Source organism: Hemibagrus wyckioides, linkage group LG20 (assembly GCF_019097595.1).
Source record: "Hemibagrus wyckioides isolate EC202008001 linkage group LG20, SWU_Hwy_1.0, whole genome shotgun sequence".
NCBI lineage: Eukaryota > Metazoa > Chordata > Actinopteri > Siluriformes > Bagridae > Hemibagrus > Hemibagrus wyckioides.
Window position 1 is genome coordinate 576,410 of NC_080729.1, and position 15,061 is coordinate 591,470.

The window sequence follows — 15,061 nt, forward strand, 5'->3', positions numbered from 1 at the left end:
CACACACATCTGTGTTCTTTTTAAAGGTTTGGAAATCATGTAATCAGTTTTATTGCATTTGATTATTTGTACTTGTTTTGAGAATGAGTTATGAATGCTTTTAAGAATGACACACACACACACACACACACACACACACACAGATTGTTTATTCATTTATTCATGGTGTCTTATAAACAGCTTCTATTTATAGCCTGTGTGCTATTTTATGAGTGTATCCCGTCTCTCAGACACCGGACTCTTTTCCTGCTTCTCTCTCGGTTTATTTGAAGCTCTGCTGGTGTTCATCAGTCACAGAGTCTGTATCCCAGTCAAAGTTTTACCCCAATCTGAGTCTGTGTGAAAAGCTGAACCTCAATCAATCGCTCACTCTAGTGCCGTGGAAAAAGAGCTCTAATTGATTAAACACTGGTGGGAGGAAGGCGTGGGAGAGACGAGGTGGGGCGAGGCGAGGCTCAGGAGAGTGGAGAGAGATGATGGAGTGAGAGAGGACAGAGAATAGAGCTGGAGCAAAAACACTAAAAGAGGAGCAGTCCATTCAACACAATGTGAAAACACACACACACACAAAATTATACACACATGCAGGTTATTCAGGTGTGTGTGAGCTCCACTTGTACACAAAAAGAGACTCGTTCAGGCCTCACAGTAATTACATATAAGTGCACAGACTCACATTTCAACAATAGCTGATATTTATAATGAAAAAATAAATGGTGTGAGTTACGTCACGTGTGTGAGCTGCGTGGGCCGTGTCGAGCGGCGTGAAATCCACGTTACACTCCTGAGTCGAGTAATCTCCTAACAGGATCCTCAAAACTACACGAATTTATCTCTGAACAGAACGACAAGTAGAGAGAGAGTTACACCAAACATATGTGTGAAAGGAAAGAGAGAGAGAAAGGAAAGGAAAGGAAAGGAAAGGAAAGGAAAGGAAAGGAAAGGAAAGGAAAGGAAAGGAAAGGAAAGGAAAGGAAAGGAAAGGAAAGGAAAGGAAGGGAAAATGAGTGACAAAATGGGTGTGAGAAGAGAAGAGAAGGAAGAGAAGAGAAGAGAAGAGAAGAGAAGAGAAGAGAAGAGAAGAGAAGAGAAGAGAAGAGAAGAGAAGAGAAGAGAAGAGGGAAATAAAAGAAAACAAGATAATGGAGTGGAGAAGAAAAGATGCTACATGTGAGAAAAAGGAGAACAGAAAGGAATGGAAAGAAGAAAAGGAGTAAAAAGAACAGAAGGAGAAAAATAAGACAAAAGAGGAGAAAATGAAAAGATCTGAGAAAATTAAAGTAGAAAAGGTTGAAGAAGAAAAGAACAGACTGGACTGAATGAATTGGAGAACCTGGGAAAGAACAAAAATCCACAGAAAGGTCAGATTTAGGGTTCTAAAGAGTTCTTAGCATGAGTGAGTGTGTGAGTGTGTGTGTGTGTGTGTGTGTGTTTAACATAAATCTGCAAAACATCTTTTCTTTTGTTATAGTTTATTTTTAGAAACTGACATTGAAAGGAATTTGATTGAGGAAAATATTTCCTTTTACAATATCAAATATTAACACAATACGACTGGACAGTAAATTATATCATAATTACATTTTTACAGATAAACTGCAAGAGCAAATAATAATAATACTAATACTAATACTAATAATAATAATAATAATAATAATAATAATAATAATAATAATAATAATAATAATAATAATAATAATAATAATAATAATGTTAATGATGAAGTTGTACCTGAAGCAGGACACACATCTGAGGGGACAAAGTGCAAACAGACTGTTCTAGGACACGGAGACAGAGTCTGAGGACACTCACAATATCCTTTTAAAAAACAGGAAGTTTAGAACCAGAGAAAGAGGAAGAGGAAGTGATGTATAAAAAATGAAATACTTTTTACACCAGTGTTATAGATTACTGTTTCTATAAAGTGCAGCTCCAGATTCAGGGACATTAACTCTACAATTTAATTCTAATCCTAAAAGCTGTCATCAGAATTCAGAAGAAATCCAGCATGCTGTTCCACACTTTTTCAAAAAGTATACTTAAATTCTATTGAGTGATCGAGGATCAGGGTTAGGGATCAGATTTCAGCTGCGTCCTATTTACTAAAGAAAATACAAGTGAAGAAAATCCCATAATGCCCTGCAGCAGGAAACGCTTCAACAGATTTACCCGAATAAGGCTGAGAATATCCCTCACTTTTAGTTGAATTATGGGTAAAAGAGGTGTGGCTTAATCAAGCAAAATAAATAAGCTCTTAACTAAGGGTGAAGTGGATAGGGGAAGTCATCAAGGGCTAATTAATAAGTGTGCACTCTGCTTCTAGTCCATCAGTGCAGGACGCTGTGAGCTGGATGTATTTTGAACACAGGTCTGGAACATCATGTGACTGTAGAATTGTTCTGTGGCTCGTTTAATAAATTTACACCAGTGTGTATCGTAGCTGAACGATGGGAGTGTGTGTTGTGTAGTGAATAATTCACTATAAATTTAAACAGCAAGTCCATTAAAGAGTCAGTGGTTATTTTTGGCTGGACTCTTGGTCACTCTGTTCATCTGTAAAGCACACATCTACGTCACTGTCCTCGTCGCTCTTTGGCTCCTCGGTGCGGTCATCAGCGTGCTCTTCTTCCTCCACCGATCTCTTTTTCAGGCCCTGGTGACCCGGGTGTCTGGACTTGATGTGGCGCTCGAGGTCTCTCCGTCGGACCAGCACTTTTCCGCAGTAGTCGCAGCGGTAAGGTGTGTTTCCCTCAGCGTGCAAGCGAACGTGCTTGTTGAGGTTGCTCGGGTCGCCGAAAGGACGGAAACACACTTTGCACTTGAGCGGCTTGTAGCCCGTGTGTGTTCTCATGTGGATCTTTAGTCCATACTTCCGTGAGTAGAGCTTCCCACAGTACAGACACAGGTGACCCTTCCTCGGTTTGCCCATGACCGTGTTCGCTCCCGTCACCGCTGCAGCGTGAGCGTGTGTCACAGGCGGCAGGGGGTCTAGTCTGACTCGAGATTTCTCCACATGTAGAGCCATCTCCCTGTCCACCGGGCTGCGTGCGGGGTTCACGTCTGGCCCAAGAGCCGGAGCACCGAAGTAGGAGGTAACGGAGTCTGGGTAGCGGAGGAGGTGGAACTTTAGCGGGTAGTAGGGCGAGCTGTAAAGCAGCTCTCCATTATAAAGAGTGAATGGCACTAGAGGAACACTGTTACAGTCTCCGTTGTAAGACGGCGGTAACGAGAAGCGCTCAAAGGGGAAACCGGGAGGAACGTGAGGATAACGAGTACTGGGAGAGACGTGCTTGAAAGCCGAGGTCTCCTCGAAATGAGATAATAATGAAAACCCTCGAGGCATGGAGTCGACAGGAGTGCGACTAGCCTTCGAGACCTGAGCGAGTTTATTGAAGCCAAGTGCCGTATCTGCTTTCGTATCTCCATTTGTGGACTCTTCGGCTGAAGGGAACATTTTGCCGATTCCTGCGGGGATAAAAGCCGAGCGAGTGCCAGGCTGAAACGCCACGCAGGAGCCGCCGCCGATCAGGCCATGGTGGTGTCTAGATGATGAGGTCACGCTCATGTCCAGTGCCCGGTCCTGGTCCTCCTGGCTGGCTCGCCTCTGTAACCCCGCCGTTGCTGCTCCTGCCTTGTTGGTGAAGGGCGAGGTGCTTGCGCCGCTGGGGATATCGCCCGACTTGGGTGAGCGACTGAAGTTGGTGTTGTCTGGAGGTCCTCGTGGCGCGTGCTCGTGACTGATGGGAGTTCGTGCGTAGCTCAGAGCACAGTGAAAGTGCACATGTGCTTTGAGGGTGTTTGGATATCGGAAAATTCTCCAACAGTACCAGCAAATGTAGCGCTCTTCACCTGGAAAACAAAAACAAATAAGAATTTTAAATGATTTTTAACACAAATTTTTAAATAAAAATAAAACAAACTCTATCAGTAGAGAGACGAACAAAATACAAAGGCTGAAATTATTTTATATAGTATTTTATGAACCTTTTCTGAAAAGGAAATCCTCCGTTATTGGGTTCTATATAGACTTATCATTATATTATATTATTAGTTCTTAAAAATGTATATAAGAGTACATTGTAAAATGATTTCGGATTGGACTGGATTAGATTGGACTGGATTAGATTGGACTGATTTTCTCCACTACGTCGGTATGACACCAGTTGATATGAGGTTCGTACAGATGTAATGATTTTATAATGCGTTCTCAGGCTTTGTGTTATATTTAACATAATAAAAAGCGCAATCTGTCGTTTACACACTGCAGTAGATAACACACACACACACACACACACACACACGCTCGTGGAAGTGACAGCAGATGTTGCTTGAAATCGCAAGTCGTGAAAAACAACAAAACACACACACAATGAGTTTGTCCCATCTGTTAACACACACACACACACACACTCACACCGAGAGAGAGAGAGAGAGAGAGAGAGAGAGAGAGAGAGAGAGAGAGAGTAATAATCCCCCGGTAATAAAAGTCAGTATTGAGAGGGAACAATGCCGCTAATTCACCGTACAACACTTCACTCTTTCACTTTATTTGCCTGTGAGAGTATGAATATTAATGAGCGCGTGACATTTGTTAACCTCTCCTCTCCCCTCAGAGACATGATTAGCATCGAGCAGCTTTTTATTCGGAAAAAGAAAATGAAAGTAAGTCATTAGAGCGCGTTTATAAACTCCACAGATTCACCCGCTGTCTCTCTCTCTCTCTCTCTCTCTCACTTTACATCTCTCCATCATCACTCTTTCATCCTCAGCACATGAACCTCTCTGTATTCGGTGTGAGATTAAAGAGGATTTCATCTCCGCTCTGGAATTAGCTTCAGGGACGCTCCAGAAATCACTGCAATTAATCCGATTTAAAGCGTGGCTTCTCTCTGAGTCTGATCTCTACATCTCAATCAGAACAGATTGGATTAAAGAGTAAACAGAGATATCAGAGTAAATATATTATTTTGTTCCTTTAAAAACTATTAATTAATATAAACTAGACACCTGTGTTTACAAAATCTCTTAAATGGATAATTTATTAATTTATTTATTTTACTTTCTCCTGAAAAGCTCCTGAATAAAAACACTAAGATTTAACCCGTTAAATTAACCTATACATATATATATATATATCGATTTTCTTAGCATACAAATACACGGCATTTTATTTGTTTATTTAGTTATTTTCTATGTTTCTTTATTTCTTATTGATGTTGTGTTGATTTTTTTATTATTATTTGATGAATATTTTTATGATTGTAATGTATTTAAATTCATGTTTTTACATCCTAAATCTAAAATTAGTCTGTAGAGTGTCGTTACACACACGCACACACACACACACACACACCACACACACACACACACCTCTCTCGTCGTGTGTGGGTGTTGCAGTAGTGGGGATGTGGAACCACTGAGCCAGAACCTCGGAGTACCAAACACTCAACTCCTCTCCGACCGGGATCTCCCTGAGCGCGCGGTAAAATATCTGCAATACACACACACACACACACACACACACACACACACACACACACACACTGTTAAGTTCTGTTATCATAGTAATTCATATTATATATTTTGAAATTGTACTTCATGATTTTTACACTGAATGATGCGAAACAAAATACTGTTTTTTTCTTTACTCATCTTCAGAAATAATGGATATTCAGATTACGGACTCTCTCAGCTCTGTAAATAATGTTAACTAAAATTTAAAAACTGAAAACACCCTTAATTTTTTTTTATTTGGTTCTTATTTTTAAAAAAAAAATTAGCATTATTATAATAACATTATAATTTCAGTGAACAGAAATTCGTGCCGCGCGGCCGGAAGTTCATGTGAGCCTTTTGATTGGTTGATCGTCACTCACCTGTCCGCCAGGTAAATCCGACACAGCCTCCAGGTTTTGCTCTTGGCTGTTCCTCGCTGCTCGGATTAATAAAATCCAATCTGTGACTGCAGAACCGCATTCATCTACAAACTCCCCTCTGACCAGCCGCACCTACAGCACAATAATAATAATAATAATAATAATAATAATAATAATAATAATAATAATAATCCGTTAGATTAATTCAGTTGTATGAACACGTGTTTATTAAAGCGACTCTAACTGTCTTGAATTCACGGAAATCTTCAACCCTAAAACTCCAACGAAATGTCACGTGCGAACGACTTACAGAATTTCTGACACTTATTATAAAGTCGGAACTCTTTCAGGTGATATAAAAGAGGCGTGGCCAGCGCTTCACAATTTTCTTACGACGCAATTGTAAAATTCATGAAGCGAATCTCCCACATGGTGTTCGTGCATCGTGACCCTCTTCATCTTCAGCTCCAGGAAGAATGCCGCTAATTCCCAGTCCAGCACTTCAGTCAGGTTCAGCGTCCACGCGCTCACTGACACTGCTCTAACACCAGATCATTCAATTATAATAATAATCCTAATAAAGTTAATCCATGCTTTCAGTGCACTCTCGGTTACCGAAAGAAACTGAAAAACGGAAAAAATTGCAAGTTCAAATCTCAAGACCATGACGTCACGCGAGATTTCTTTTCGCGTCTACAGAAATATCACAATTTTCCTTCATATGAAAAAAACCTGTTTTCTTCTAAATATAGAATTAGAACGTAGAATGATTTCTTTATCTATCTTTAACTCTTTCGTCGCCGCAGGCCTGGTCATTAGGGATAAAAGAGTAACTTTCATTTTAACTCATTGTTTTTTTTTTCTTCTCTGTTTCTGTACTTCTGTAAAGCTGCTTTCAGACAATCTCCATTGTTACAAGCTCTGTAGAAATGGAACTGAACTGAATTAAAGATGATCAGCTCTAAAGGCGCGGAGGAATTTTAACATTTAAATTTATTTTAAATTGCTTTAATTGATCCACGTTTACAACTTTAATTTGTATCCATTTAATTTAATTTCTTTTTGTTCCAGTTTTCCCCTGGGGGCCATTAATTTCACACACACACACACACACACACACACACACACACAAGGCGCGGTAATGTGTGTTTATTTGCTCTATTAGACAGCACAGATGATCTCAGAGGAGGTAAAAGGCTTTAATTAGACTCTAATGCGAGAAATGAATTCACCGTTTCTAATAAATTAAAGATTAAAAGCGCGTGACAGCTGTATGGCCTCGAGCGCGACATCCATCATCGCCTTAAAGAGGGGCGGGGCTTCGGACAGATATATCTAAATATACAGATAATCTACACACCAACAAATATGTGTGTGTGTGTGTGTGTGCTTATATATATAAAATTTCTTAGAAAATGTTAAATATTGTTAAATATTAAATAAAAAGTAACCATTTAAAGCAAATATCAGCCTGCTGCAGGCTTTATTTAGATGAGAGTGAGAGTATAAATACATAAGACGCTGAATTTTACAGAGATGAATAAGTTATAAACAACTGAACACACGTCAGATGACGCAAGAAGCGTTTCATTAACAGCGACTATACGTAGAAAATAAATAAATAGCTTAATAGTGCATCTATAAGGTTATATATATACTTTTGATCCCTCTGGTCAGTACTGCTCCGTGTCTCTTCTCCTCCTCCAGACTGGAGTGATAGAGGGATGAAAGAGGAGTGTTGATGTGATGATTATAAACTCTATTGTACGCCTGCAGTATCACGCTGTTTTGTGTAGCTGAAATGAAGCACATGAACACACACACACGCGCGCGCGCGCGCGCACACACACACGCGCACACACACACACACACACTCCAGCCTCAGTAACATTCTTCTCAGATAAAACTGTGTTAATGTAAACATTATTAAACTGATCTAAATATTTACTTTATTCGGTTTTTCCCCCTCAGCGGTGGTAATAACACTGTTATAAAGGTGTAACTACGAAATCTCAGAGTGAAAATGAAGTGAGTGTACATGACAACTATTCACTCATAAATAAATACACACACACTCCACACACACACACACACACCTCCGCTCCTCTCTCCTTCTTCATACTGAGATTATTCAGCGTTATAAACCGCCAAAGAACAGAGACACAGATTATTATCTAAAATGATTCTAATCTAACTGTTCAGTGGGATTAACCATAACACACATAATGAAGAAAAAATGAATAAAAAATGAATCTGTCTAATGACATTTAACAAACACAGGTACAAGAATGAACGGAAATGTTTTCAGAAAGAAGAAGAGTTTAAAGAAAATACATAAATTAATCCACATTGTAATCCGCGTTGTTCACTGAATACGGGATTGTTTTTTTACCTTTGAGTTTTTACGTTTAAACAGAATTGTTTAGATTAATTTCAACAGATTTGTGTTTTTTTTTTCATCCTAATATTCACTTTATTTTATTTCTTCTCTGTATTTGATAAAAAAAAACTGAGTTCTTAATGTTTGTGTTGATCGGTATCTAAATCTGAGATCATCCTCACAGATTAACATCGTTAAAAATAAAGACAGCTTTTCTGCAGGATTAGACTTAATTCGGATTACAATTTAATCCAGTTAAATGTTTCTTTAATTTTATTTATTCCGTCATTTAATCTAAAACTATATTCCATCTGAATTAGTTACAGATTCACTCTGGCAGCTCCGAGACTCAGATAATAATAATAATAATAATAATAATAATAATAATAATAATAATAATAATAATAATAATAAATGTCTGTTTTTGAACTAATGAATAAACTAATAGGGACGGACGAATTTGCTGGAAATGTTTAAATGTTGAGTTTTTGATTTTTTTCGTTCCTCTGTTTATATTTTTTATGTTTAATGTTTATATTTATTATTTTAATTTATTTACAGCATTTTTATTCAACTCGACTTTGTTTTGAATTAAATCTGCTTTTTGAATTATTTTAAATATTTTAATTACTAACTTAGTAAAAATGTGACTTTCCTATTATTTTAAGTGCAGGACTATCCTCTATAATCGAACGGACACTCACCTTCTTTTTAATTCCGACTTCCTTCCGGTCTGAGACGCACTTCCCTAGGCGGAAGATTCCAGGTACGGGTCCGAGGCGCGCGCCCGCGGGGATGCTGCAGTCCGCGAACACGCCGATGGAGGTGGAAGTTCTGTTCGCCTGCATGGCTGAGATGTGGGATATCAGGGCTGTGTGGGAGCGGGAGAGGAAACCAGAACCGAACCCGGGACACACTCTCTCTCTCTCTCTCTCTCTCTCTCACACACACACACACACATACATGCATGCATACACAGAGAGACTTGGGTGTGATGAGTTTGGCGTCCTCGCGCGCTGTGACTTGGTGTATTTGAGCTCTCCGCCTTTTTCTAACTGCTGAGGGGAAGTGAGGAGGGGTCTGAGAAACACCGAGTTGCGCTCTTTTTTTCAACAGCTGTGTGTGTGTGTGTGTGTGTGTGTGTGTGTGTGTGTGTGTGAGAGCTGGTCACATGGAGACTTCCCCCCTGCCAGGCTCATATAATAATGAGGCGCTCCAAAACCGCTCAGGAGACAATTATGCGCCCCCGAGCGACCCCCAAAAAATCCAATTTGTCAAGGGCAGAGAAAAGAGCGGCCGCATTAATCCTCAGCATGTGGCTTTGTGCTCCGGACAGGTCCGAGATTTTAAGTGACAAACCCGCTGTATAATTTCACCATAAATTCTCGGAGGCTCGCGCTTTGTTTCTACACAACACCGATTTTTCTTCTGGAGTCGCAGAGAGCTTTAAGCGTCCTCTCCTTCATCTTTTATACACTTCAAAGCGCCTTTATCTTCTCTCTCTCTCTCTCTCTCTCTCTCTCTCTCTCTCTGTTGTGTGTGTGACTTTGTTAACTTTCTATTGACTCCCGGCGTGTGCCGAACAGGTACTCAACAGGAGCACTAACACACACACACACACACACACAGAGAGAGAGAGAAAAAGGCTGAAAATTATTATTTTTATTTATAATTATTATTATTATTGAAAATAATTTACAATTTAATAGCAAATGATCTACATGTTTCTTTTATTTTGTCCACAGTAATCTAATCATCACTAATAAACGGATTTATAGAGAAATGAACGGATCCTGTTTTCAGTGACGGAGTCTCTCTAGTCTCTCTGCAGATTATTTATCTTTGACCAGTCTGAGATACGAATTAAATTCACACAGATATTATAGAACAGACTCCGTGTTTTGGAACTAATGTGACTAATTATAACAGAAAGTGCATGTAAAAGCTTTTTATTTCCAGATTTATTTCCCAGAATGAAAAATGAGCTCGTTGCTCGTGTGAACTTTATTGGTTTATATTTTTCCTGCTCAAATATTTTATTTAAATATTTTTTACTCATTTTAATCTCTCTAAAAAACAGTGATGTTAACGGAACACCAAGCAGACACCGGAAGTCATTCACAGAGCAAAAAACTCTGGAGCTTCAGCTGTCTCAGAAATCTCTAACTCATCTGCTACAGTACTGAATAATCTCCCGAGGTTCTGAATGTACAAGTGCTTTACAGTTATATGTGCTGAATTAACACCCAGAGAAAAGAAGAATTTTCTTTTAGAACTTAATCTTGCGCGTGTGTGTGTGTGTGTGTGTAAACTTATAGATACACTATTCACAACGCTATTTATTTATTTTCTACAGAGTCGCTGTTAATAAAACACTTGTGACGTCATCTCCTCTGTCGCGTGTTTCTTTTTTTTTATAATTTATTTATCTCTGTAAAATTCGGTGTGTTATTTTTATGCATTAATGAACACAGTATGAGCTGAATGACTATTTAGAGTTTGAGTCAGTAATTTAGGTTAATATATATAATGCAAAATATAAATAAAATAAAATTATATAAGTTTTTTTTATTCACAAATTATTTAACGCTATAAGGTTTTAATTTAAGACTTTAAAAATTGAATTGAATTGAGATGTTCTCGATTTTAGAGTGAGCGATGCTCCAGTTTCGCGTTTAATCACTGAGAGTTAAGACTGGACACAGAAAGTGTTAATGCCAGAGATGTGTTTGCTCATGGGAATGCTGGAGGGGGAATGAGTGTGAGGAGTGTGAGGAGTGTGAGGAGGCACTTTGCATTGCAAAAGGTTATAGCTGGTGTAAAGAAAAAAAAAAGGAGAGAGGGAGAGTTTATTTTTCCTCCTGAACGTGTGTGTGTGTGTGTGTGTGTGTTGAGGTAGATAGATAGAGTGGTTGGTGAATCCGGAGCTCAGTGGACAGATGAATGGAGATCCCTGGTGGGACATTGCTCCGCTAAACTGCGCCTCTTCACACACTTGTTGTTCCTCTACATTCATGCTTCATTAGTGTGTAACCTGTTCAATGGAAAGGCTTGGGAGTGTGGAGAAAAGCGCAAGTGCCTTCACACACACACACACACACACACACACACACACACACTAAATAAAACTGTTTTTCTTCCCCTCGTGTGATGTTGAGGAAATAAAGCTGCTCGCCGCTAATTAATGTTATTTTAAGAAAAAGAGGTGAACAATGGCGCCGTTCATCCTGATCTGCTCTCACTTCATTTCCCATCCCATTTACCTCTAAACTCCACATTCATCCCCGAGCACGCTCACTCTCCTCCACAGCTTTTCCGTAATAAAGAACATTTCCTTTTGTTATCTGTCCGAGAGAGAAATCTAAAACAGCCTCAGCTCTCAGACACAAAGCTAAAGTGTTCCACAGAGCCGGATGGGAACCAGCCACAAATGACCAACATTAATAAATAACCAGGGTGACCATTCACACACACACACACACACACACACACGTTCGCGTGTCCTTCATGCTTTTTAAAGCAGTAAAGAAAGAGAGAAGGAGGAGAGTCACAGAAATCCACCTTCAACACCACAAATACACACAAGATACACACAATACACACAAGATACACACAATACACACAAGATACACACTGTACACACAAGATACACACTGTACACACAAGATACACACAATACACACAAGATACACACAATACACACAAGATACACACAATACACACAAGATACACACAATACACACAAGATACACACTGTACACACAAGATACACACAATACACACAAGATACACACAATACACACAAGATACACACAATACACACAAGATACACACAATACACACAAGATACACACAATACACACAAGATACACACAATACACACAAGATACACACAATACACACAAGATACACACAATACACACAAGATACACACTGTACACACAAGATACACACAATACACACAAGATACACACTGTACACACAAGATACACACAATACACACAAGATACACACAATACACACAAGATACACACTGTACACACAAGATACACACAATACACACAAGATACACACTGTACACACAAGATACACACAATACACACAAGATACACACTGTACACACAAGATACACACAATACACACAAGATACACACAATACACACAAGATACACACAATACACACAAGATACACACTGTACACACAAGATACACACAATACACACAAGATACACACAATACACACAAGATACACACAATACACACAAGATACACACTGTACACACAAGATACACACTGTACACCTACTGAATTAACACAACGCTGTTAGCTGAATGTTAAGGAGGGAGTGTAATGTTTGCTGTGGTGTCTGTTGATTTGTGTTCATGTACTATTCATGTTCATGATATTTCATTACATCTTTATTCGTTGGTTTCATGCTCAGGTTAGACTGATAATGTGTAATATAAATATATAAAAAATATAAATATATAAATATATAATATAAACAGATTCAGTGAAAACTACAATATCTGAAGTGAAGAAAGTAAAATATACACACTTACACACCTACAGCATCAGAACCCCTGCAGTGTTGTGTGGTGTGGTGGACAATCCAGAGTGTGTGTGGTGGTGGACAGTCTGGAGTGTGTGTGGTGGACAATCCAGAGTGTGTGTGGTGGACAGTCTGGAGTGTGTGTGGTGGACAGTCTGGAGTGTGTGTGGTGGACAGTCCGGAGTGTGTGCGGTGGACAGTCCGGAGTGTGTGCGATGGACAGTCCAGAGTGTGTGTGGTGGACAGTCCGGAGTGGACAGTCTGGAGTGTGTGTGGTGGACAGTCCGGAGTGGACAGTCTGGAGTGTGTGTGGTGGACAGTCCGGAGTGGACAGTCTGGAGTGTGTGTGGTGGACAGTCCGGAGTGGACAGTCCGGAGTGTGTGTGGTGGACAGTCCGGAGTGGACAGTCCAGAGTGTGCGTGGTGGACTGTCCGGAGTGTGTGTGGTGGACAGTCTGGATTGTGTGTGGTGGACAATCCAGAGTGTGTGTGGTGTGGTGAACAGTCTGGAGTGTGTGTGGTGGACAATCCAGAGTGTGTGTGGTGTGGTGGACAGTCTGGAGTGTGTGTGGTGGACAGTCTGGAGTGTGTGCGGTGGACAGTCCAGAGTGTGTGTGGTGGACAGTCCGGAGTGGACAGTCTGGAGTGTGTGTGGTGGACAGTCCGGAGTGGACAGTCTGGAGTGTGTGTGGTGGACAGTCCGGAGTGGACAGTCTGGAGTGTGTGTGGTGGACAGTCCGGAGTGGACAGTCTGGAGTGTGTGTGGTGGACAGTCCGGAGTGGACAGTCTGGAGTGTGTGTGGTGGACAGTCCGGAGTGGACAGTCCAGAGTGTGCGTGGTGGACTGTCCGGAGTGTGTGTGGTGGACAGTCTGGAGTGTGTGTGGTGGACAATCCAGAGTGTGTGTGGTGGACAGTCTGGAGTGTGTGTGGTGGACAGTCTGGAGTGTGTGTGGTGGACAATCCAGAGTGTGTGTGGTGGACAGTCTGGAGTGTGTGTGGTGGACAGTCTGGAGTGTGTGCGGTGGACAGTCCGGAGTGTGTGCGATGGACAGTCCAGAGTGTGTGTGGTGGACAGTCCGGAGTGGACGGTCTGGAGTGTGTGTGGTGGACAGTCCGGAGTGGACAGTCTGGAGTGTGTGTGGTGGACAGTCCGGAGTGGACAGTCTGGAGTGTGTGTGGTGGACAGTCGGGAGTGGACAGTCTGGAGTGTGTGTGGTGGACAGTCCGGAGTGGACAGTCTGGAGTTTGTGTGGTGGACAGTCCGGAGTGGACAGTCTGGAGTGTGTGTGGTGGACAGTCCAGAGTGGACAGTCCAGAGTGTGCGTGGTGGACTGTCCGGAGTGTGTGTGGTGGACAGTCTGGAGTGTGTGTGGTGGACAGTCCAGAGTGTGTGTGGTGTGGTGGACAGTCCAGAGTGTGTGTGGTGTGGTGGACAGTCCAGAGTGTGTGTGGTGTGGTGGACAGTCCGGAGTGTGTGCGGTGGACAGTCCGGAGTGTGTGTGGTGGACAGTCCGGAGTGTGTGTGGTGGACAGTCCAGAGTGTGTGTGGTGTGGTGGACAGTCCGGAGTGTGTGCGGTGGACTGTCCGGAGTGTGTGTGGTGGACAGTCCGGAGTGTGTGTGGTGGACAGTCCAGAGTGTGTGTGGTGTGGTGGACAGTCCGGAGTGTGTGTGGTGTGGTGGACAGTCTGGAGTGTGTGTGGTGTGGTGGACAGTCTGGAGTGTGTGTGGTGTGGTGGACAGTCTGGGGTGGACAGTCCAGAGTGTGTGTGGTGTGGTGGACAGTCTGGGGTGGACAGTCCAGAGTGTGTGTGGTGTGGTGGACAGTCTGGGGTGGACAGTCTGGAGTGTGTGTGGTGTGGTGGACAGTCCGGAGTGTGTGTGGTGTGGTGGACAGTCCGGAGTGTGTGTGGTGTGGTGGACAGTCCGGAGTGTGTGTGGTGTGGTGGACAGTCTGGGGTGGACAGTCCGGAGTGTGTGTGGTGTGGTGGACAGTCTGGGGTGGACAGTCCGGAGTGTGTGTGGTGTGGTGGACAGTCTGGGGTGGACAGTCCGGAGTGTGTGTGGTGTGGTGGACAGTCTGGGGTGGACAGTCTGGAGTGTGTGTGGTGTGGTGGACAGTCCGGAGTGTGTGTGGTGTGGTGGACAGTCCGGAGTGTGTGTGTGTGGTGGCCAGTCCGGAGTGTGTGTGGTGTGGTGGACAGTCTGGGGTGGACAGTCCGGAGTGTGTGTGGTGTGGTGGACAGTCTGGG

At 41.9% G+C, this 15,061-nt stretch overlaps 1 protein-coding gene across 1 annotated transcript; it reads right to left on the reverse strand.

Annotated features, from left to right (window-relative positions):
* Window positions 1-1,676: 1,676 nt before the first annotated feature.
* On the reverse strand, window positions 1,677-9,294 carry prdm13 (PR domain containing 13). The gene is made up of 4 exons (XM_058418886.1): window positions 8,961-9,294; window positions 5,877-6,008; window positions 5,371-5,491; window positions 1,677-3,849 (listed from the first exon to the last, which is right to left on the reverse strand). The coding sequence occupies exons 1-4, from the start codon at window positions 9,102-9,104 to the stop codon at window positions 2,519-2,521; spliced, it is 1,728 nt and encodes a 575-aa protein (XP_058274869.1). The 5' UTR covers window positions 9,105-9,294; the 3' UTR covers window positions 1,677-2,518.
* Window positions 9,295-15,061: the final 5,767 nt, after the last annotated feature.